The sequence below is a fragment of the Rhea pennata genome, chromosome 4, assembly GCF_028389875.1.
Source record: "Rhea pennata isolate bPtePen1 chromosome 4, bPtePen1.pri, whole genome shotgun sequence".
Taxonomy (NCBI): Eukaryota; Metazoa; Chordata; class Aves; order Rheiformes; family Rheidae; genus Rhea; species Rhea pennata.
The window spans coordinates 75,301,724-75,326,841 of NC_084666.1; the positions used below are offsets into that span (position 1 = coordinate 75,301,724).

Consider the following 25,118-nt stretch of genomic DNA (forward strand, 5'->3'; position numbering starts at 1 on the left):
CAACAAAACGGGAGGGAATTCCAACGCCGGCTAATGAAAGACTGCCAGCTCCTACGCCCGCTTGCAGCCACAACAGACCACAGTGGAACTACAAGGAGCGGAGGGCACAATCTGACGCGAGAGCTCTTGCCAATAACAAAACCCAACATGCTGCCTCTGAAAGCACCAGTGTGTCATGATGCACCTCTATCGCAGACAAGGAGCACTGCCACAAAACCCTGAACGCGGGACCTCCCGTGCTTGGCCTGATGAATGTCAGGGCCAAAACCAAACAAGTTTCACTACTGATGAGATAAGGAAATGATTTCAGATTATAGGTTCTAGATTTTTCCCTGAACTAATGCTCTACAGTCAATAGCTAGTTACCTGGTCCCATTTTAGAAAAGATGAATTTAAGAAAATTAAAATTGGATTTTAATTAAGATTAAATTAAAACTGCCATCACAGATTAAGTGTGAAGATAAAACACTACAGTATATGGTATCATAAATACAGAATCACAGTATATGGTATCATAAATACAGAATCACAGAATCACAGAATGCGTAAGGTTGGAAGGGACCTCTGGAGATCATCTAGTCCAACCTCCCTGCTCAGCAGGGTCACCTAGAGCGTGTTAGACAGGGTTGCATCCAGGTGGGCCTTGACTATCTCCAGAGAAGGAGACTCCACAGCCTCTCTGGGCAACCTGGTCCAGGGCTTCATCACTCTCACAGGGAAGAAATTCCCCCTCACATTCAGGCAGAACTGCCTGTGCTTCAGTTTCTGCCCATTGCCTCTTGTCCTGTCACATGGGACAACTGAAAACAGTTTTTCCCTGTCCCCTTGACACCCTCCCTTCAGGTATTTCTATACATTGATCAGATCCCCCCTCACTCTTCCCCAGGCTGAAGAGGCCCAGCTCTCACAGCCGTTCCTCATAGGGCGGATGCTCCAGCCCTCTCATCATCTTTGTGGCCCTACACTGGACTCTCTCCAGTAGCTCCATGTCTCTCTTGTACTGGGGAGCCCGGAACTGGACGCAGTGCTCGAGATAAGGCCTCCCCAGGGCTGAGGAGAGGGCAGGCTCACCTCCCTCGACCTGCTGGCAACACTCTTCCTAATGCACCCCAGGAGACCATTGGCCTTCTTGGCCACAAGGGCACATTGCTGGCTCATGGTCAACTTGTCGTCCAGCAGCACTCCCAGGTCCTTCTCTGCAGAGCTGCTCTCCAGCAGGTCAGCCCCCTGCCTGTAATAGTGCACAGGGTTATTTTTCCCTAAGTGCAGGACTCTGCACTTGCCCTTGTTGAACCTCATTAGATTTCTCTCTGCCCAACACTCCAGCCTGTCCAGGTCTCTGAATGGCAGCACAGCCCTCAGGTGTGTCAGCCACTATACGGTAACTATCACACTGACCTAAAAAATAACAAAAAATCAGAGCAGGAGTTCACACAGAACTGCAATAGTGTAATCCTAGTGGAAGACATGCGTTTAATCCTCATTCACAAATGGAACTGAGATAGTCAAAGCATAGCTTATCAGACAGAAGTCAACACAAAATTAAAAATTAGTCTTTTGCTGTCCTCTTTAATTCAGCAGAACTTTTGGTATGGTTCCATAGGGTGAACATTCTCCATTTTCTTTGAACAAATTGTATTACACTTGTTTCTCATCAGATTACATAAATTAGCTGAGAGGGAATGGATTCAATTACAGTTCAGATTCCAGACCTCTTAAGAACTAACTTACTGCCTAACACATTCCTTTCATTTAATAAACTGGAACCAAATGAGGATTATATCATATAAATAATACTCCCTTGATAGGGCAATGCAATAAAATGGCAAAAATACTCAAAGGAACCACGTAGATCAAATATAGGAACCTCTGAAATTACCCACTGGAATTCAAGTATGAACATCACATAAACCTAATGGTTCAGTATTTTTATTCCATATTGTGAACAAGAATTAAATTCAGAAGGCACTTAAGGCCAAGTTTAATATCTCCTGACAACCTCAGACAGCTAATGAAAAAATATGTTGCAGCAAAGTATTAATTTCTATATTTAAAAATAATTTTTAACAGTTTTGCATGAGATAATAACCCTCCCACAAAATCAAGAATTTACACCTCAACCTCCCAAATGACTAAAAATAAATATGACCAAGAGTAAGGACTTTGTAAGGCTCTGAGTGAGGCTGTTTCCCAAAGAGACTAAATCTTTAAAAAGGCAGGCAGCATTTTGGAACGATCCAAACTGATAGGACAGATTTTAGAATCAATTTTTCTTGAGCAAAACACCCAGTTATTCTAGAAGCTTGAAACGTAGGATATGTCCCCAATGCTAAGACATTTTTATGCCTGCCTAAGCAGAGAAGTATCCAAAAATAAGAAGAACATGATGAAAAGACTTTGATTTGAAGTTAGCCAAGAGATTAAAAGATGAAGTCATGTAATTCTACATACAGCCAAAATATCACCATTCACATACCACTTTTTTATGCATTTTGAAGGAGTCAGGTAGAAAACAAAGAGGCAGAAGTACAAGGTTGTCTAGATGAGACACAATCATAAAATGCAGAATTAACTATATGAAAATTCAGTCAGTTTAAATGACTGAAGAATGGCTAAAGACAGTTTTGATTACAGCTTAGGAGATCACAGTTTGTCCAATACTGAAGATTTATTTAATCCAGCATACAAAGACATAATCTAGTAATGGAATTTATAATTTAGACTCAAATCAAGAAATAGAAAACTTTTAATTATGCAATGAAAAGATTTTCAGGGGACACAGTAAGTTCTCTGCCAACAGGAGTCTTTTAAATCACTACTGGATACATTTCTACAAGATTTACTCGCATCCAGCCGTGTACTAGATTCAAGGCTTACTAAATTTTATGGTGTGTTATGCAGGAGATCAGGTTGGATGATGCTTCTCATTCTTTCTCCTGGACTTAAAATCTAAAAAATTATTGACTGATAAGAAACTATCGGTGGTGCACTATACTGAATGGATAACAGAGGAAAAATCTGTCACACAACGAAATGAAAAGCAATCTAGTTTAAAAATGGCTAAAAAGAAATATTCCAAGCCAAAAGCATTAAGAATGTGTGGAAATGTGAAACGCTTTATGGGAAGAGATTTTTACCCTTTTGCTTTAGATAACAGATGTGCATTTAGATCCAGTCTGCTGCTGTGGTTTAGAAAACAATCCACATTTCATGTTCAAAGTTTAGAGAGATCCAGGTTGGGATACACTTTCACTTGTTATTACTGTTTATTTATTAGTACCTGAAGGGAGGGTGTCAAGCGGATGGGGCTAAACTCTTTCTGGTTGTCCCACGCAAAAGGACTAGAGGCAACAGGCACAAACTGAACCACAGGAAGTTCCACCTGAAGGTGAGGGGGAATTTCTTCCCTGTGAGGGTGACGGAGCACTGGAACAGGTTGCCCAGAGAGGCGGTGGAGTCTCCTTCTCTGGAGATACTCAAAACCCGCCCAGACGCGATCCTGTGCAATGTGCTCTAGGTGACCTTGCTTGAGCAGGGAGGTTGGACTTGATCTCTGGAGGTCCCTTCCAACCTCACCCATTCTGCGATTCTGTGAGTATGGAAAATCTTTTATTTTAAAACTCAGATGCAGAATTGATCATTCTGGATACATCCCACATTCTAGTGGCTGAAATATCCTGTGACATAAAGCTGAAGTTCAGCAAACCAGATTAATTTTGTATTATTTAAAGCTTTTGGGGGTCAAGTCACAGTTAGCAGCCACCTTTTCTTCTGTTCATTGGTTTCCAAAAGCAAGGCTGCAGGCCACCTAATTCTTATGCAGGGGGAATGAAAATACAAGATTGTTAAGTATAAAGGGTTCTGTTTACCCCCAATGTGGTCAAGAGAGGAAGCGGTAGAGGAGAGCTGATAGATGTGTTTTTAACCCTGAATTGCGGAACTTTTAAAAGTTACACAAACATCTCCAAACATTGCTTCTGAGGATACCCGATAGGCAGCAATTTGATGAAAAATGCCAGCACATGCCAAAACCCCTGTTTATGCCCTACCTTACTGACACAACTACTATTTTTCTAAACTAAATGCCTGCTAATATATGCTATCATTTTGACTTCTAATAAATTTTTCCCCCAAAAATATTTCCTATAGAGTCAGAAAAACACTATGTGAAAGCTCCAACAAAAGAAGCCAAATTCTTGTATCTCTGAGGTCTATATATTTAGTATGTTCACATATACCAACTTTATTTACTACTACAACTGCATGTGCAAATGTCTCTCTACATTCATAAATTAATTAAACGTAATTAATACAATTACATTTGTAGTAATTGCACATGCAAAGGGTGCAAAAAAACCACATGCAGACTTCAGTTGTGGTTTGATGAAAATACAAGCAAGGAAGAGTGACAGAACTGAGCTTGCTGGAGAGCCAGATTGGTTGTAAGCTATAAATGGCAACTGGTGCAGTTTCCCCAAAGAGCCCGAGTTGTCTTCAGCCTGGGAAGAGCAGGCAGCGCCATGCTCCACGACTGCCGAAGCAAGCCAGAGCAGGCTGGGTTTCTGGGGGCTCAGCCTCTCCTCGCACAGAGATGTCACAAGTACCCTCCAAACTCCTGCAGGGTAGAGCGCGACGCGTGATTCAGTGCCCCTAGTCACCCTTTTACTAGTCGAGAGACAGAGAGCAACACAGCCATTCTCTGACTTATTTTCCATTAGAGTGAGGTGAATGACACCAGCAAGCAAGAGTTTCTCTGAAGTGATTTTAAAAGGGAGTCTGGAGTGACCTACTCACATGTTCTTGCTTTTAAATGCAATAATTCTCACTGCCCACCAGTCTCCAACCTCTGATATGCAATATTCGTTATGCAATTAAAATAGTTCTTGTTTCTGACAAAAAAGTCCCAGCGAGACCTATGGGCAGAAGTCACCTCCAGTGTCAGGAGTGATGAATGAGTCCGGGAAGGACACCTAGAAGGTTAAGTTTGTAGGTCTCGCCCTTCATTGCCTTGTTGATCCCCAAGCACTCCCAGTCCATGTCCAGGGTGCTTCTGTGTTTGATTGGTGTTGGTTTTTTTTTTCTGGCACCAAACAGGTGGTTTTACCTTAGAGCCATCACGGGTGCTGAAACATGCTTGTATTCCCCTCTGCAGAAAGGCTCATCCATCACTGGGGACACCAGACCAAGCAGTCTTTTTGCCCTCTGAGCTACTTTGGTCCATTTGTCCTCTGCAGGAGAGTTCACAAACCAGCAGCAGCACTGTTTCCGATGTGCCTATTTACTGCTCCCTTCTGTTTCACATTGGCTTATTGAAAGAAAACACACAATTCTGTCGCAAATGTGCTTCTTTCCTTTCTGCAATTGAGTGCTACATGGGCATCAACATACCCATAGAGATACCTGGCCTTGCCTACCAGTTTAGCCAAAGAGAAACAAGAGAAGTAAGACAACATGCCAAAGCCCTCAGCCTGCTCATTTCAACGTCCCTCCAGAAAAAAAAACCATCTTTGAAAGATTTTTTGAGGCAGACATATTTCATATTACCAGGAGCACTCATGCTCAGAGAAGTGGCCCTGCGGTCACGTTCACTAACGCAAGCTGTGACCCTGCCTGCGTCACGTGGGCCTGAGCACTCCCCTCACAGGGGCACACAGTGCTGCTGCCCCTGACAAGCCAGGGGCACTGGCAAGGGCATGCAGACGTCCCCGAGAAGGACTCTGTGCTCCTCAGCTAAGCTTAGAAAAACTAACTGGGGATTATGGGTTAAAGGGAACTCACTGGTTTTGAACTTCTACAGGACCATCCGAGTCTTTCCGCTGGGCCTTTTCATGCCTGCCCTCCATCTATCCAGTAACGTTCTCAATGTTAACAACGAGGGAGGCAGGAATGAAACATCCTACTCTGTGGCTACCTAACTGCAAGATGCAAAAATGGAGGCATGACAAATACAGTGGGCCATGGACTACTTCAATGCTATCAAGGTTGGAGATCTTATGAAAATTAAGTCAATCTTTACAGGTGATGTATCATGGTCCTCATCATTTCACTGCAAAGGAACGGTTTATTCTTTAGCCAGTGTACAAAGATGGCATGACTGCACTACATATATTTATGTATATTTATATATATTTCTTTGTATATGAACCTCATTAACAGCACTGTATACATTCATACACATCTGTGAGTAAAACAAAATCTTTGTGGTACTGTGCCAGCTGAATCTGAATCTGGGTTCAGCTGATAGGTTCAGACGCAGTTTTGCATGGGTAACATTCAACTTACGAAACCTAATACATAAGTAATGCTTTATCCCTTTTTCTAACAAAGAGGTAAAATGAAATGGCATATGACACTACATTCAGCTTCATGAAGCTATATGAAGAGTTTGCAGCTCACCCTAATTTTGACACAAGAGATAGAAAAAGAGTTTGAACCATACACTAAATGAGACATTTTTCAATACAGAATAAACAGGACATAGCTCAACTATAGGATACAATGCTGACATTTGTATTGCGTATGACATTAATGACTTAAAAGACTTAAGTATGAATCACTAATAAAATCCAAATATATAGCAAAGCAGACACAATGTTACATCCATTCCTGTTCTTAATTCAATCATAAATGAAATCCAATTGTTCATCCTTGTTATTTAAAAGTGTAAAACTGGAAATTTTGCTCCCCATTGCTGTAATGCTGAGACTACAGTGTGTTTCTTTGCCTCATTACTGACATCTGCTGTCCCACGAAAAAACAGCACAAAAATTCAACACATTTTCCTGCTTTTTCTTTCTGTAACTCCTACCAAAATTTGAGTGAACAGTATTTGCGGGGATTTGCATTGCTTCTAGAGGGGCTATTTACATTATGGAAGACCATTCTCACTGAAGACGGAGAAAATGCAGCAACTCCTTTACTCCTGACACTTTTTTTTTTTTTAACCAGGAGATAATGGCGTGTGACACTGCAGCTAGTTGTCCACAATTCTTAACTTTCATAAGGTGGGAACAGGAGACTTCCATAATAATTCACAACTTCAGCCCACAGAAATTTTCACTGTTCCCTGCCCAGTCACCAGCAGTCCCTAGCCTGCGGCAGTGCTAAACACTGTCCCAGGCCCCAGTGAGACTGGAAGCTCTGATGTGCTACATCTCTCAAGTTTCACAAGCAGAAGTCTACAAACACGCCTTATGCTTCTGTATGTTGGCACATAGGCACAGGACACTTTTTAAGGAAAATAGTATTCTTCAATGAAAAGTGTATTGATGACCTTTGTCATTAGCTACTGGTAAAACACCATCTTGGTGAAAGGCTTCTGCCCTTCTCATACTTCAGAAGCAAAGTGTACCCCATGGGACTGCTGTGGAGACCAGGGAAAGCCAAGGATGTTCTGGCAAAAGCTGACTGGGATAAGTCAGCAGTCACTCTGTGCCCTGGGTCTCCAGGGTTATGCTCATACTGCTCTAAGTACATTGCTACTTACAGACTCCAAAGGTTAATGAAAGATGCGGAGATAGGCAAACATTATACTGCCCATGTAACATTTTATTCTATGGACTAAATCAAATGGAGAGGATCCTTCCTTAAACTTGTTCTCCGTAACTGACTCATGGTATCTTTCTTCCAGTGAAAATCAGTTTCATAAACCACCTTCCTGCTCAAAAACATTGTAATCTCTCTCTCCCTCTCTTTCCCTCTGTCTCTTAGAATCATAGAATAGAATCAGTAAGGTTGGAAGGGACCTCTGGAGATCTTCTAGTCCAACCTCCCTGCTCAGCAGGGTCACCTAGAGCATGGTAGACAGGGTTGCATCCAGACAGGCCTTGACTATCTCCAGAGAAGGAGACTCCACAGCCTCTCTGGGCAACCTGTCCCAGTGCTCCGTCACTCTCACAGGGAAGAAATTCCTCCTCACATTCTTCACTCCCTCTGTCTCCTCCCCCCCTCCCCATATATACAAATTGCCTAAATGCAAATAAGTGAAAACAAAGTCTAGATAAATACCTCAGATCAGTGTTCCGTGGTAAAAGTCTTTTCTTTCCACTGAAGTAGACTTCAAAGTCATCTGTCGTCAGTCTGTGCGCATAGTCAATGTATGCAGACACCTCCTGGCGCCGAGAATTCCAGTCACGAATGAAGATTATGGACTAGAAAATACAAAAAATGCCACAAATGAGGGATGAAAACATATATGTATACACACATTTCTATATTAAAACATATTTAGAGTTTATATAAATATTTTCAACTCCACTCAGGGTAGGCTTTTTTTAAAGACACTTAAATAGTGACATACAGCTTTTAATACATGCTAGGCAAGATTCAGTTGCCTAAACACAACATCATGTGGGATGCACTTGTGTATTCCTTCACACCTCCAGCTGCCCCTTCACAAGGATGAGGAGTCCCCATAGGTCCTGGGTCATACCTGCTGGCCCTATGCAGATAATCCTAACGCAGTCAAATGCCATTAGACACATATCAAGCAGGTGAACTGAGTCAATAGTGTTTTTGTTTGACCAGTCTCCAACACTACAGTCCATGCACTAACTACAGACCAAAGAATGTTTCAAAAATAGAGCTTATTCAACTCAATATTCACAACAGATTTTTAGCTCTTCAGATGGATGAGGGGCTGGAAATTGGCCATATACCTCTCCATTCTGTGGTATGATCCCAGTACAAAATAGACTTTGCCAGCCCCCTTTCTCCCAAGACAATCCTTGTGCCATTAAATTCCTAACAGTTAATGAGCATGAACAAAAATCTGATGATTTAAAGACAAGCAATCAAACAACAAAAAAATCTGCACACAGAAATAGAGCTGACTAAAGCAGGATGGATATAAGTAGGAGAACACCATGTTGTATGCATGTTGTTTTTACTCAACTGAAAATCAGGTGATATTTCTTTTTTAAATATGGGAAAAATTGAAACAGTACAAGATGGAACTCTTTCAAAAGACATTTTTTATGTTAACAGCAGCGGATTTCTAGAGCGTAATGGTTTATCTGGCAAGCCATTGTTATCCTCAAGACATGCTTCCTTTTCCAATTTTGTGTTTAATTCCATCAAAACATGTGTTACTCATTTTGCAATTTTGTACCATCAGCACTGTTGACACAGAGAGCCAGAAGACGCTTTAGCAATATGTCTGACCAGCTTGAAATTCAGCTCCTCCCTATTTCCAGAAGACCTTCTTTTAAAAAACTGATTTATGAGTCTAGACCGCCAGGTAATGGCAGATACAACAGAATGGAAAAAATGAATCTTTCTCCCTGGCACGCAGCAAGAACACTGTACGTTGCAGCCGCATTTAGATACCAGTTGAGGTGCATGTTATACATTTGAACAAAGGATTCATCATTCCTCAGAGGAGTTAGTTTTGAAAAAATACCTTGAATTGCTGACTATGAGGCAATCATTTAAAAAAGCTGGCAAATCTTACATTATTATTTGCAATATTAAATGCAAAGGGTATCTTTCAAGTCTCTTCCGCTTATAATCTCCAAAAGTAGTGCTCACATATAATCAGCTATAAATGAACACAAAATGAAAGGCAAGCATAGAATCTATCATCAAAACTGCTTTATGAACTCCAAGAAACCAACCAGAGTATCTAAACAAAAACGTTTTATGTTAAAGGTACGCTTCTGAGGTCTCCTCAAAACTAAAGGCCTTTGATCCCTCTCATCTGTCAACATTGTTTCTTTTCATTCTTCACCTCATGATTCATTTCTAACCACCTATAAGCATTTACTCGTTAAACTATAAATCTGCTCAAATTTTCTTAAGATGTTCTGAACTTTTTAATTTTGTCAAATCTTGCTGCTCCAGAGAAGACTTGTATAAATTTTTCTCCCAAAATAATAAAGCTCTTCTCTTAAAAGGAAAAAGCAACACAAAACCCCATGATAGAAAAATTATCTCCCAAAGGGCTCTTGATTACTGCTTCTCCTTGGTCTCTAACATAATGTAACTATTAAGCATGCAGTTCGTGCTTTACATCTATCCGCGAGTTTTGAAGGACCTTTTATATGGTGAAAGGTGGAAAAATCTTGAATTTAAAATGATGTTTAAAAGGTACACTCGAATATAGCTTTTCGGCCTAAAAACTGAACCTATTTACAGCTGAGGTAAATTGATTTATGATTACTACAGTTTGGAGGAAATCAGCAAGACAGAGTTCACCTTACTACTTTACTGATGAGAAGAGGTGCATAGAAGTTGCTTTTTGAGTTTGAAGGCTCGAGGAGTTCTTGAGCTTTCAGCAGCCTAAACAGCAGACTCACTGCCAAAAAACAACGGAGTTGTGCCTGATCCATTCAGCCGGAAACCTGGCCCATGTGGGCCTGCATATTCCTACCGTAAGCAATGGTGATACCGCTGCTTTTGAGGGCACCACAGGTAATTCACTTCTCTTGCTGGATACAAGTGAAATCCACATTTTGCCAGACAGAAAATGCATCTGAGGACATGCTTCTTAGCTATGTGCAACAGGGACAGAAAGTAGTAGATTCAGAAAGTCTTGGCTGCATCAAAGGGCTATGACTCACCCAGAAGAACAAGTAACACACATTTCCTTCTTCTGAAGCTCCAAAACATGGCCACTGCGCTTGGAGTGAGGTCAGCCGTTCCGTGCGCTCCAATATTGACGTTGGAGGAGGCAGCCGGAGCGGCGCGCCGGGGCCAGCGCTCGCCGCAGCGAGCGCAGGTGGGACAGCGGCTGCGGGAGCGCTCTGCCAGCCTCCCGCCGGGGCTTCCCGGGAAAGGGGAGCCGGGCTCGCATCCTGCCTCTCCGGCTTCAAGGGGTTATAGACAAAGCTCCAGCTCTTCGCAGGCAGCACAGAGCGGGTTTAAACCCTCAGAGAAGGGGGATGCCGGGTTTATAGAGAATACGGTGGCGGAGAGGCTGAGGAAGTTGTAACATCTGAAAAGCTTGGTTTGGGACAGAATGAGATCCCACACTTCTCTGTTTATCCTTCTCAGTTACATCTTCAGTGATGTGTTTTTACAGCAGATAAACATTGGGAGATGCCAATGCTTTGATTATTACAAAACTATTTGCATCTGCTGCTTCCTATAGACAGAAGCAGAAACCCCGTAAGGAGCTGCAGCTGTGCGATGTTAAACACGGGGGCACTTTCTTCAGGAGCATGTGTGCGTGACAGGGCTAACGCAACCTGTTGTATTTCAAAACAGGTTTTTTTTAAAAAAGAATAAAAGAATAAAAGAAACCTCTGTGAATAACCAATTCATCCCTACAATTACTGGTGTTTTCAACTACAGGGTGTATTTTTCCAACTCAGTTGCCATCAGTGTCTGCCCTTTAATAGGCAGCTCTACCAGGGGATTCCAGTAAGTGCATTTCTTCCATCCAGAGAACATGAAAATCAACTCAAAACTTTCATTGATTTCCACAGGCTTGAAATCAGCTCCTAAACTGACGGTCAAAAACATGGAAAGTAGGAAAGTTAGATAGGGACAAATATGAAAAGAAAATCAGCTTCCGAGTACTTCCAACACAGGTAGGAACTTAAAAGGCTAGGAATACTAAGACGTTTCATTTTCAATTCAATGCCTGTATTTATTTCAAATTCTAGAAGTTCAGCTAATTTGGATAATCTTTTGGAATTTTTTCTGTACCAAACCTAAACAACAAATCTTTTGGGAGCTGCACACCATGGTACGCTCTACTTCCTCTAAAGCCACAAACCAACAAATATTGTATACACTGGGCAGGTGTTCTTGTTCGGGGCGCACGCCCTGTTCATCACACAGATCCGCTTCAGCCTCCTGCACACATTTCTAATTTGAATAGCACCCTCGGGGCTGTTTCATCCACCTCATTCAAACCAGCGAAACAGAAGTGTGTGATCTCTGTGTCATGCTCCAAATTCATGAAAGGAAAAAAAAAAAAAAAAAAAAAGGTATTTGAAAAGCTGTTCAGGCAGGAAAAATACAAACACAGCTTTCCTTTGGCCATCATTTCAGTAAACACTGCGGACTTGATTCTCACATATATTAATGCCATTATATACTGTACAGGGAGTATAAAAGGATTTTAAAAGAGGCACAAATTACACACACCTCCTGCTTACAGTTTGCTTATACTTCAGCAGCCTTAGGGTGAGTAAGAGTCAGACTAGACTAATTTTTGCACTGGGTTTCCTGGAGGCATCAAACTGCATGCTCTTCAAACTGTGCTTCAAAAGCTACCAAAATCATCCAGTTCAAATACAGCCATGAAGGTCTTCCACCTTCATCTTAATGGAGCCAAAATATTCCGTGTAGAATTTCCAAACGGAACCTGAGAAATACTGTCCGAGCCTGGGTCTACTTCCACTTGTGAGCTTCCAAGCTGCAAGAAAAAACCCTTCAAAGTCTGCCAGTAAGATCTTCCCACATACATTATTTCAAGCATTTAATCACATTTCCTCAAACTAGTTTTGCTTCCCACCAAGTCCTTATCACGGACTCCAAAATGCCAACACCTGCCCAGTACTTCGGGTAGATTTTGATGCATACTGTGAGACAGGTTTAAAGCTCATCAGAGGTAGAAGACCTGCTTCCACAGACATCTCTGAACACTGACCAGACCTACAGGGCTGGAAATGAGTTTGTCTGAGAATGCGATCAAACCGTGACGCTTGGTGAAATACAGCAGGCGGACCACTACGAACACAATCATTAAAGCTGGAAAAATGAATACATCTTTTCCCTCTTTTGTTAATACTACACGTAAGAACTACATTCCTCATAATAAAAGCCAAAAGCTAAATTGGAGTCTTTAAAATATTCCAAAACTGAAGGATGGCTTCAGTTTTGAGCATCGGGCTGGGTACGAAGGGAACCTGCCCACCACATAGCTTCTCTGAGCTCACTTTTCTTTTCAGGAAACTTATGAGTAGCTGCCTTGAATTGCCATAATGTGGGGATAGTCCTCGTGTGCTGCTGAGCAATGGAGTTTTCCAAAGAAAAGGCATCGATGGAGTTAAGCCTTTTGAGAAAGCACCTGGAGAATCGCCCATGGACTAGAACGTCGTCCTTATTTCTTCAGAAGATAAAGTAGTAAATGAGCCCCCCAGGCCCAGGCCTTTCTTCTCTGATGGCCAAGTTTACAGTGAGGGTGAATATTGTTTATAAGATCTACTAATCTCCCTCGGCAGGGGAAGAACAGCAGATACTTTGGAGGAACTAGACCTGAAGGTGTGTCAGTCATCTCACACAAGCTCCTAGCTCTCCCTAAACCCTTCCCTTCCCTGTATCCTTACACGAGAGCACCGCTACTCCAAAAGCAAAACATTTTAATACAGACTTTTCCTTAAGCACTTGTTCAACACACGTTGGAAGCACATTCTAAGTATTAATTTCATCATTTTTTTTTAACTGCATCCAAGGACTTTGCTGGGCTAGCACCTACGAGATGGCAAATAAACCAGAGCGTGCCATGATTCAGCTTGCTCAGAAACACTTGCTATAGAGACGTGTGGAAGTTAAATGTAGCTGAGGAAACAGAATATGCAGGAATATTAAGGGGCCAGCTCTGCTGTCTGGTGAAACAGTCTTGTAACATAAGTGCTTTAAAAGCACACCAGATTGAAGGTAGACGACAGGAAAGAAAAGGTGGACAGTGTTTAGGAGACAGTAATTCCCTGAGGAAGCTCTTTTCATGTGGACAGTATCATAGGTGGGGACCCAAGGGTCCAAGCACAATTAGGCTGAAAGAGACAGGTTTAAAATACATTATGAGTTAAAATACGTTTTTAATGAGTAGACATTTATTTTTCTTGCATAGCGCTTGGCCTTATTTGCCACCTGCAGATCAAGTTACATCTAATAGAAATACCAGTGGGCAATGGTAGTCAGAGAAAGGCCTTCTTCTCTGTATCCTTAAAACAGATGCTGTTACCATTTCTGCTTTGCAAGTAAGAATGAATTGCTGACCTGTTCTTTTGCCTAGTGCAGAGTGAAAATAGCACATAACATAGACTTACAGTTTGGGATTTTACCTTTTGCACAATTTGATTTTGGGGGAAGAGAAGGGGGAAACTAGAGCAGAAATATGTTTTCCTTTTAGCAGAGATACTGGAACACCACTAAAATGAACCTTGAACAGGCTGGGCGCACATTCTCGCATTTTCATCCGGGAATACCATTCCCTTGCTTACACTAACTTTGAAGCATTTCTAAAACTTGTAATACATCCGAAATCACCTCAGTTTCCTTTTCCTATGCTCAAAAAAGCCAACTAGCTTTCTGCAAAACAGGCATCTTTTACCTACTACGCTACAAAAGAAGAGTACAAAACAAGGAGTTTCAGAGAAAGCACAGGATTGCTGCAGCCTTTAGTCTTCCTTCTAATCTATCCAAAATAAGCAGGATGTGGTCTAATTTGCAAGTGCAAATCAAAAAAAAAAAAAAAAAGCCATCTTAACACACACAAAAATATCATATTTGCCTTTTCCCCCCCACACACTTAAAATATCTTCAGGCTCTGACCCATTTAATGGCATGACTCCCCTCTGCACTTCCAGTGTTTAGGGCCGCAGTGCTGGGCCGCGGCCCCGGGAGCAGCACCGGCCGGTGCGGCCCCGCGACACCCCGGCATTCGCAAGCGCTCCTAGTCGGCAGAAACGGGCGAACAAAAGCTTAGCAGGACTGTGAAGCAGGCGGGGACTCTACCTTGTGTCAAATGCTGAAACTCTTCTGCGGTTCACAGAGACCTAGTTCATACCCGTGTCGCAGGAACAGCCCTGGGAATAGGCCACAGAGATGCTAAAATCATTCCTCGAGGCCCAGGCTGGAGCGTGTGGAGCTGGTACAGCGCTCGCTGAGCGAGCAGGAGAGCGTGGCGTCGCAGGGCCTCAGGCTTTCGCCAAAGACCACCTGCACTCCGCGCATTTATGCGCTGGGCAGAAGGGCATCTTTTTTTTCCCCTCTCTCCTTTTTAAGAGCTTAGCACTGACAGAATTTAAGAGCAGCAGTCCAGCTGTGGTATTGAGCTACCACAGCAACCACTAAGGGACTGGGATGCCGCACGTTTGGTGCACAGCGGCTGAATTCACCGAGGAAACCCAGCCTGTGAGCGCCAGATGTTCACACCTATAAACGCGCGTTCTCACCACACTGCTGCTCCGAGGACGGCGGCCCTTGGGTATCCAGGCTGCCCAATCTACCAGCTTTGCACAAGCAGGCACCACGTCTCCCTGAGTTTGCCCCGCTAGCCAGGATCTCCACTTCGACGGGCAGCCCGACGGGCAGCAGGCAGCGGAGGGGAAGCTCTGCTTCTGGCTTTGTAGCGCCGGCGGTCCGTGAAGCGCACCCGAAGCCTGGCGTATGCGACGTCCCGAGAGACGAGGCGCTCGGGGCTGGGCACGCTCTGCCGCTCGAGAGCGGGCAGAGGGGCGCGAGGCACCGGAGCCGCGGCAGCGTTGTCTCGCTTAAGGCTTCGCCGTGTTTCGCTGGTGTGCTTCCGGGCACGCCTGAGAAGCGCAGGCACACGCACGCTAACCTAACGCAACTTTTTTGAACCTGAGAAGCAGCGTTTGTGGAAAAGAGTGGCTGGCCAAGAGGCAGATGTTCCCGCTTTCAACTCCTCAGAAAAATAATAATCAAAAAAGCTGGTTACCTTTCAGAAGAAGAAATGTTTGCTGTGCCTGTGAAACATGTGCTTCCCAGTCCCTCGCTGCTAAGTGTTCAACGGCTGCTCTGACTGGAAGCAGCTCTGTGGACTGTGAATTTGCTTATCCATGTACACAGGCTGTTGCCTCCGTTTGAAAACAATATTCTGGCTGAGAACAGGCTGCTCAGAGTGTGAGTTTCAATTAATTCTGTTAGTGTCAAAATAAAGGAGCTTATTAAAAACAGAAAGGCACACAGAACTTAAAATTTGCTAAGACAGACATGAAAAGTCAGCTTTAGCAAGCAGAAGGTTGGAGCATTAGCTGCCTGAGTCAATGGAGAATAGTCATTCCAGGTAATTCTCTGAGCAGACAGTCCCATAAAATAAAGTATATCATCCTATGAATCAACTATAAAGGCAATTGTGTACACTTAAAAAGGGGGACAGAGGAAGGAAAAAAAGGAAAAAAGAGAAAAAACAACCCAGGAAACAAAAACCACCCCTCTCCCCCGAGACTTCAGGGCTTGGGCTCTTACAGGGGGTTGCTTCATTCTGGAATTAAAAAAAATCATACGAGAGCACTGCAGGTGCTTTCTCAAACCTTTCCTTGGAAGAAAACTTAAAGCTGCTGAGGAACTACATGTCTTTTAGTTAATTCAGAGACAAAAACAACCCCCAAATAAACACATAATCAGTACATTAAGAGAGGACGCCGAGGGCAGACTGCAGAAGCCACAAACGGGCCCTTACCTCACCCTGCTGAGATGCTCCTCAGCGAGGCGAAGCTCTTTCCAAGCCCTGTTCTTCCCTAAGGCGCTGGCTGCTGTAGGGAAAGAGGTCTTTCCCTGAGCCTCGCTGCCTACCCTGGCAGGTTACTGTCTATCACCGTATCATGACCACCAGGACCCCATCAGAGGCGAGTTGCAAAACAGGGGGTTTCCGGCTGCTTTGGATGATGGTTAACGTCCGCGAGGGAACCTGAGCATCTCTGGGCTTCTCCCAAACGCCCCTGCAAGCTCCCCCCAGCACACGCATTTGCCACAGCTCCACAAATCATTAGCCCACAGAAGGAATGACATTTCTGTTCGCAAAATGAAATTTCTTATCCCAGAAAACCACATTCTTTCTTCTTTTATCACACTCCAGAACTGCCATCAGCCCTAAGGGCTTCCTACAACAAGCAGCGCCCGTTTTTTACCCACGGCAGGACTCCCCCTGCGCAGCCAGGCACAGAAACACTCCTCCACGAGCAGCCTCGCGAGCCCCGCTCTCCCTCCTCGGCCTCGGCGACCCCAGCAGCGATGCCCGCTGCGCTGCGGGAGGGCCAAGCCTGGGTGAGGGCACGGATGGCTCCAGCTCCCTCCCGCCTTCCAACGGGCCAACAGGAAGCAGGAGATAGCTGCTAAGATTTGGTCGGCAGTATGCAGAAGGCTGCCCGGGAGCCCGGCACAAGCCAGCCCGCGAGACGGTGCGGCTGTGATAACCCCACCGTGCACAAGCAACAGGCCTGGCAAGGCCCTTGGGCTTTCTCTGCCGACACCGGGAGCCAGGTCGTGCCGCTGGTACGGCACAGCGACAGCCACGTCTGGCAGGAGGCAGGGAGGCAGCTCCCCTGAGACGACTCCGGCCACGCAAACGTGTTCACTGACACAGTACACCTGATCTTTGCTCCATATGGATCTTTGCACCGTATGATTATAAAATGCGGAGAAGCGTGTGCTTAGCAAAGCGTATCCTCCTGGCTCGGCTCGAGCACCAGCTCTGCCAGCGCACAGCCAGCCCGTAACGCGGGTGCACGGCGGCAAAACAGAGCTCGTGAGCGGGCACGTCTGGGGGGACAGCGAGGCAGTGACCTCATCCTGCGCAAGCTCTCTCCTTGGCTCACGGGAGACCGTTAGATCAAAGGTCCAGCAGAATCTGTACCTGTTTCTGAAGGACCAACACCAGATGCCCAGGAAACGGCAGAAGAGCGGGGCAGGTGGGTAGCGCTCCTTCCCCAGCGCGGTCTCCTGAAGTCTCCCAACGTGCAGCTCAAGCATTCCCTAAACCAAAGGTGTTTTAAGATTAGGCTATTAGTTCTTCTGATGAGACCTTCAGTACCATCTAGAGGACGTGGTCTGGGTTGGCCAGCAGCAGCAATTGCAAAAGTAGCTGAATAGAAAGTCAGTTCAGGGTTTGTGAAAGTAATCAATGTTTTGCCACTCACCGGTACTGAGGGAGGCGAACGTGCAGAAAGAAACGTAGAAGTTCAAGTCACTTTCCTAGCTAACTCGCTGAAAACATACACTTCTGTTTATCTTGCTAAAACATATAAAAGCTGTGTAATTATTATACAGGCAAACTATGAGATAAATTAGCAAAAGATTTCAGCCTGGAAAGTATGTGAAAAGAAATGCAGTGCCTTTTCCAAGAATCTCAACTTTCAAAAGTCCATAAATATTGCTTAAGGGTTTGGGCTTTTTTTTCAGCTCACTCCCCTGTACCTGCGCCATCAGAAGGGCATCAAAGTATTTTCCCTGGCAAACATATAATTTGTGAATAAATAAGTAGTGGGGCACGAGAAACTAGAATAATAAGGGTATGCCTTAAAGCCAGTGAAAGGGACTGCTCAAAGCCTGCCCAAACACTGCACAAACCAGATTTTCATGGGTGAGACTGCCTCAGAGACAACAGCAGAGCTGCACAAAGGGGCCTTTTACTCTCACGTTGGTCATTCTTTCTCTTCCTCGGCAGGGGGGGAAAGGAAAAAAAAAACTAAAAAAGGATGTATTTTCTATTAATTGGCCAAGAAACCTTTTGGAGCCCTAGACCTGCCCTGGTCAACTCGCTCGCGGAGCGTGTGAAGAGCAAGCCAGGAGACGCCTACCCGCGGAGCCTCGGCCGAGCAGCTTCCTCAGGGACACACAAGCACCCGCTGTTCAGCTTCCTGCAGGTGCTGGGGTGTCAGCTGCCTTCTGCTCACTGGGGGTTGCTGCGTACGGGCCCGCAGGCCAGGCCGTCAGCAACGGCTCCGGGCACACGGGTCAGGGAAACGAAAATAAAGCCTGTACAGCGGGAACCTTTAGGGTCTGGGGTTTTGCTGGCACGGTCTGGCCTCGTTCCTCTTTAGGTGCTACTTAAAAATTGCTACTTGTTTGCCTTGGAAGGGACTTCACATAGCAGGGCCTGTGTGAGATATGTGGAGTACAGAAAGCAGCTGGAGGCAGGTGTGCTGCTTTTTTATTTCAACTTCTGCCGGAGGAACACTTCCTCTGCCCAGTTCTGGGGGGTTTTCTTTTTACAAGTCTGTTTATATAATTTGTTTTCCAGTGGGGAAAAATTACTGCAAAAATAGTAAAGGATTCATTTGCATGACTTTGAACTTTGGGGCTCTGTATGTGTGTGTGTGTGTGCGCTGTTTTGTTTTTTTGAAAGGAAAAAAAGAGAACAAGACTTCTTACAATTACATGCAAAAAAATATAAGCAAATGCCTTTTCAAATTTAAAATCTTTTCCTATTTACTCAGATCATCCACTGACCTAGGAGGGAAACGTGAACCACGCTGCCCGTTCACCACTGCCACTGCTGGCAGGGCTTTGGGCAGGTACGCTTTTTCTCGGGGACGGACTCCCGCGTGGCGTTGGGATCGCACAAATAGCTCAGCTTGAGCAAACCAGATGTCTCTAGAGCCGCCGTTTAAGACGGGGTCCCCAGAGCGTGCTGGCTGCGTGAACCCAGCGCTGACACGCCGGCCACCGCGCCGAGGATTTTGGCTCAGCGAAGGTCACAGAGGCGGGCTGTCAAAAACGGCTCGGGAAATTCGATGAGAAACACAGATCTCTGGGCTTACGCTGCCGGATGACCTGCGGCAGCAGCGGCTCAGCCGCCCCAGGGGCTCCGGCCAGGTACAGGGGATCCAGCAGAGGAGCTCTGAGTACTGCTCCCCGGGGCCAAAATGCCTCCGCTGGAGGAGGCCTCGGTCTCACAAGAACCCATCTTTGCCAGCAAATCCACAAAACTCAGCATTATTTTGTTCTCAACAGACATAACCTGTGCTCTTACCGGGGCACCCCACTGCCTTGGCAAACATTATGTTTTGACAACCTACAGCTCCAGTCATTAAGGCGAATCATAGGCCCAGGGTTACACTGGACTCTTCCGCTCTTTGGTAATAAAACCCCTGGAGCGATTTATGGGAAGAGACCGTGTTATCGGTCTTCCCACGAGGAGACACGTACACTCAATGCACTGCAACACGCAACTGCCCTGTTCTGCACCAGGCTACCGGGAGACCTGAGCAGCAACGAGCACCGTAAAGAAGCGACAACTCGCCTAAGAGCCAACGGCCCTCGCCTCCGGCAGGCGAATACCGAAATGAATAAACACGTCGCCCCGTCCGCTCGGGGGCACCTGTACTTCCACAACAACTTCAAGGCAACAGTCCCGCTGACATGAGCGGCGGTTTGCCTTTCCGGAGCAAACTCCTTACTTCACTTTGGCCCTTACTACTTATCCTTAATACTACCCTTACTTTATTCTTATCCTCACTATTCCTAGGCCTTGGGCAGCTAGAAAACTAGTTGCGTTTGGCAGGTGCAGAGTGGTGGAACAGTGCTAAAATCTGCAGCAACTTTCATTTCCAAAGGGAGCAAAATGAGCTCTTTTCCTGACTTTATTCAGACTGAGGTATAAATGGGCACTGTTTACTAAACCAGACAAAATTTAACTTCTCTTGATGTCAACTCTGATGAAATCTATGAGAGAGAAGAAAGAAGAAGAGGTAAAAAGCAGGAAAGAGGAAAAGCAATATTCTGATATGAAAACAGACAGGGTCAAACTTCCGCCATGACGACAGTGGCTTCTGGGAGCTGCTGTAATTTTCACAAATGTTTTCAAAGTCATCAAATACTTCAGCTCTCCTAAACTTATGAGATACCAGAGAACTACTACAAACACTTCCACTAGGCAGTAATAAGCAATCACTGACAGCTCAAGGCTTAGATATGGTATTGTTAAAAAACAGCTTAACTGAGGTCAGTCAAAAAAAAAATCACAGATCTTTGGCCCTGGAGAGCTGCCCAAAGCTGGAAGAAAAAAAAAAAGCTCAAAGAGCCACAAAATCCTCAAGCCTCCACAAGGGAAAAACATACCAAAATGAACAAAAAAGATAAGGGACAGGGAAAGAAAAAAAATCACAGCACAGTAAAAAAAAAAAAAAAGTGTCTTTCTTTTAATACAAGAAAGTTCAGAGGCAGAAAGTACATGCAAGCGTAGTCATCTTTTCCTGTTACCAGAAGCAAAAGCCAGTGTGACTGTTGAATTTAAAACCCTAATTAAAACAGGCATATTTACATCTGCCTGACTGTACACAAGACACTCAAGGCAGGAGATGTTTTCACAGGCACAGCTCTGATCCTACTGAGTTTTCCCTCTGCCTTCAGCACAGCTCAAGCCTGACCTACGCCGACTGCTTTGCAAACCCCGTTCTGCACCACCACCTGCCCCAGCCTCTCTCTACCGCTTCTCAAAGAGAACAAAAAGGTTTTCAATCTGAGTAACTCCTTTTTTTATGGATCGACCTTTTAAAACAAGCCGCCTGTCGGGAGGCGGCTCTTTCCTGGCATTTGTCAAGTATATTTGAATAGATTTGACTGTAATTAATGTCACATCTTCAACCACTGAACTGAACTGGTCATTCCCGGTCTTTTTCTTCTTCTTTTTTTTTTTTTTTTTTAAACCAATGTTTACAGAAACCTTCATAAACTCTGCTTGGCAGCCTCAGGGCTGTGTATACCCTGTGTTTACTTAACCATTGACACTGCTGCAAAAGACCAGGGAGGATATTTTTTTCCCCTTCCATAGGACTGGTCACCAGTTCACTACCCAGTTTCTGTCGGCGGGGGACAGGCCAGGGTCCATTCGGAGTTCAGACTTTATACGTGTTTTCTTCTCGAGTGTAAAAAGCAGCTCAGTTAACCCCGTGAATGCATGTGCCAGCTGGGTACCAGATTCTCACTCGTGCTTATTTTACATCACGGAGAGAAAGCAAGGAAGCCTTAAAATCGTCTGTGATCGACGTTAGACTCCGGCTTCGCAGTCAGCTCATGAGCCTACACAGACATGGATGCAGCGTTAGGCACTCGAAGGACTCAAGAGTTTGCTGCTTCTTCAGGGTAGGGAGCTTTTAAGGGAAAAGTAAGTCCTTTGAATACCTCTGAAATCCACCTGCTTCTATCGCGGGAAGACAGAAACCAAGCAACCAATCCAAAAAGCACTGGGAAATGATCAGAAAGGGCAATCACTTGCAGAGTGCTGTCAGAAGACGAGCATTCAACTAGAACAGAAGACAGATCCTGGATTTAAATCAATATCCTAGACTGAGCAAGTACCTATCCCAAAAGCTCATACTAAAAACAACAAGAAAAAAAAATGACCTTGACCTCAACCCAAGTACTCACTTTGGAAATGAAGGTCTGAGTTCTGAATTGAACCTGCCCGAATTTTACTCTGTGGATGCCATTAATCACAACGGCTCAGAGAGGAAAGCAAGTCATCCTAACCGTTTGGAAACGGGCCTTGAAACTCCACCAGTTGTTTAAAAGTCTCTCTGAACGCTTATCATTAATTCCAGGAAAAGGTATAAGCCTTCTCCTGGGCCACAATTCACTGTTTAAGTCTTCATTTTGAGGTTGAACTGTTCCTTACCCACTCACCTGTGGTATCTGTAAATACTACATACTATGACAATTTAAACAAGAATGAAACCCCATAACCCAGCGGTTTCTGGGTTTGATCCAAAGCTTGTGAAAATCATCAGAAAGATTCCACTCCACTTCAGTAACCTGACTCAGGCCAAACACGGATGCTCACAGCTCTTCCAGCAAAGTGTATTATAGACACAGAAATGCCACCACAAGAGCTCTGTTTTACCCACCTCTGTGTTCTACATCTGTGTTTTTATTGTCAAAGGACTCAATGACTATATAAGAAACGCCTCATATGGTGAAAGCAAACTAGGCTTCCTTGCTGAGCATCTTCTGACTGGTGAAGAGTGATTAATGCCAATTTAAATATTCACTTTATTCCAATTGGTGTGACACCAGTATGGCGAATCATGTGCCTGGACAACGGTGCAAGATGAGATGTAGCACTGTCCTGCAAAGGGGACAGGCTCTATAAAGGTGAAAATCCTTGGGAAGTGTAAAGCTTCAAATAGCAGCAGCCAGTAGACCCATGACTAAACACTGAAAACCTTCTGCCAAGAGCTGGGTTAATTTAAGGCGGCAGTGAAGATGGGTGCCACCGTCACGAGCACCGGAATCATTTGCAAATAGTGGCCTAAGGTCAATTTTTAAAAAGTCTCCCTGGCAAAGAATCTGAACGGGCTGGCTAGCACAACCTCACCTGCCAAGACTTCAGGGGAACGGACGGCAAAGCTTTCAGCTGAGCAGTCACTCCTTGCAGCAAGTGTCCCCCTTCCCTCAGTTTGTGGATTCCTTTCACCAGACTCCCACTGCGTCGCAGGCTGGTGCAAACCACTCTTCCTCCGCAGCCCCGTTCAGCACTATGCCAGTAAAGTATATCCACCAACAAAATCGCAGGACAGAGATCCCTTCCCCTGTAATTACAGGGTGTTGCCACTGTGCAGATGCCTTCAGGCAAAGCTTCAGCTGCCCACAATTAACCAGAAGAATCCTGCAGCAAATGCGGTTGGAAGAAAAAAAAGCAAAGTTTACCCTAAATTTGACAGAATTGGCTATAAATAGTTATAGGGCTTTGTCAAGCACATCCGTGCTGTAATTTCTCCTAAAATATCATTTCAGCGGGCTTTAGTCCCACGCGTATATTTTCTATCAGAAAATGGCCTCACTAATCCGTTTTAAAGATGTCTCATTGCCTCTGCCTAGCATCTGGAAGGTATGCACGTGGATTTATAATGCTTATGTGAAGCATAAGTCAGTGGTTAATCCATTTGATTGTAAATCATGTGACTAAGTACTGTGACCACATTAAAACTTTGCCATGAATAAAAAAAGGGCAAACTACAGCTAACCCGTAATTTTGGTTGACTGAATCAAGCCTGTTCCATGGACTCAAATGCATTTGGTCCTAGATCTGTCATGCAAAGGAGATGTCTGAAAGTCACATATTTAATGACTTACATGTGTAGCTCATGGGGCTGATGGGCCAGTGACTTTTTTCTTCTTCAACAGTTACTTACTTGACAAAGGAAAAATAGACAAAACTGAATGCTGACACTTTGGAAAGTGCCTAAATGAGAGAGGTGACTTTTTCACAATTATAGCCTTAGACGAATGATGGAACACCTGAAGTGAGGATGAAGCTTAAACATCCTTGCTAAGGCTCTGGTGACTTCCTGCCACTGGACAGTGGGTCAAGGTTATTCTGAAGGCAAATTCAAAGCAAATACCTCAGCCTACTACTTCTACTGTATTCCAATCCTCTGGTGCCTCACAACCCCAAAGATTTAAAAAGCCAATCTACTTTGTATTTTTACCAGCATTCTGAGCCTCTATTTACTCAATACGCACACTGAATAAGCAGTACAAGGTCATTCTTTATATCCAAGCTTCCTTGCCCTCACGTGCATCAGTACGATTGCTCCCTAACCCAAAGGAGAACAGCGCTACTGGGATTATTTTCCATGCACAAGTCAGGAAATTCCAACAGGCATAACCCAAGAGTGGCTCTTCTGTCCTACACAAGGCAACACTGGCTCTTTGGGGGACAGACATTATCTTGGATCGGAGTGGAGCTCAGGAGACCAAAGCAATCTGTTCCTTCCGCCCAGAGGCCCCAGCCGGACTTTCTTTCCTGCAGCAGAGCAGCTCCTTCACACATCGTGCTGCCCAACAGCTCCTGCAACTGGGCTGTGAAAGCCTGATGGGAGCTATGAAGTGCAAAAGCAGCCGCAGGCAGACTCCCACCTTGCTGCTCTTTGGAGGGGAAAGGCAGGTTTCCCCAGGAAGGATACGAACCACAACCAGCCTCCCGTCTTCACGCTATCGCTAATGGGAGATTCAGCGATCTGCTTTGCTGAACTGTGCCCTTGCTCCTCAAGGCTGCGTAGCCCTCCTCTGAACAGAAGCACCCCAGAAATTAAGGCTGTTGTACCTGTCTCGCACTGTCACAAACTGTTAACTTGCAGGTATGTTTCAAAGATATCGCCCAGTCCAAATTTTAGCACTTCACCTCCCCACAACATTTACTTCTAGGCAAGCAATAATCAAAAACTGCTGTGTGTGTTGTGCTGCCAACTTGTTTTACTGCAGAAATGGAAAGTGAATTCCTGTCTTGAAGGGAAGTGAGGAAGGCAGTAGGAAGCCCTCTCAAGAGGACTTAGTTCTAAGGCTTTCCCCTTCACATCTTGATTATTTCCTCAGAGGTTCTTCCAAAGGCGGCAGTTTTCCAACATCAAAGCAGGAGAAACCACACTGCTGTGCTTCTGTTTGGCTCCACTATCAGAGCATTTGAGCACTGCCGAATGCTC

General features: G+C 44.7%; 1 protein-coding gene across 1 annotated transcript in view; it reads right to left on the minus strand.

The window, feature by feature from the left end:
- The window catches only part of CFAP299 (cilia and flagella associated protein 299), a 219,008-nt gene that overhangs the window by 23,660 nt on the left and 170,230 nt on the right, over nucleotides 1-25,118 (minus strand). Inside the window, exon 4 of the mRNA XM_062575099.1 lies at nucleotides 8,008-8,150. Coding sequence (XP_062431083.1) covers nucleotides 8,008-8,150 — 143 coding nt within the window. The remainder of the gene's footprint in view (nucleotides 1-8,007; nucleotides 8,151-25,118) is intronic.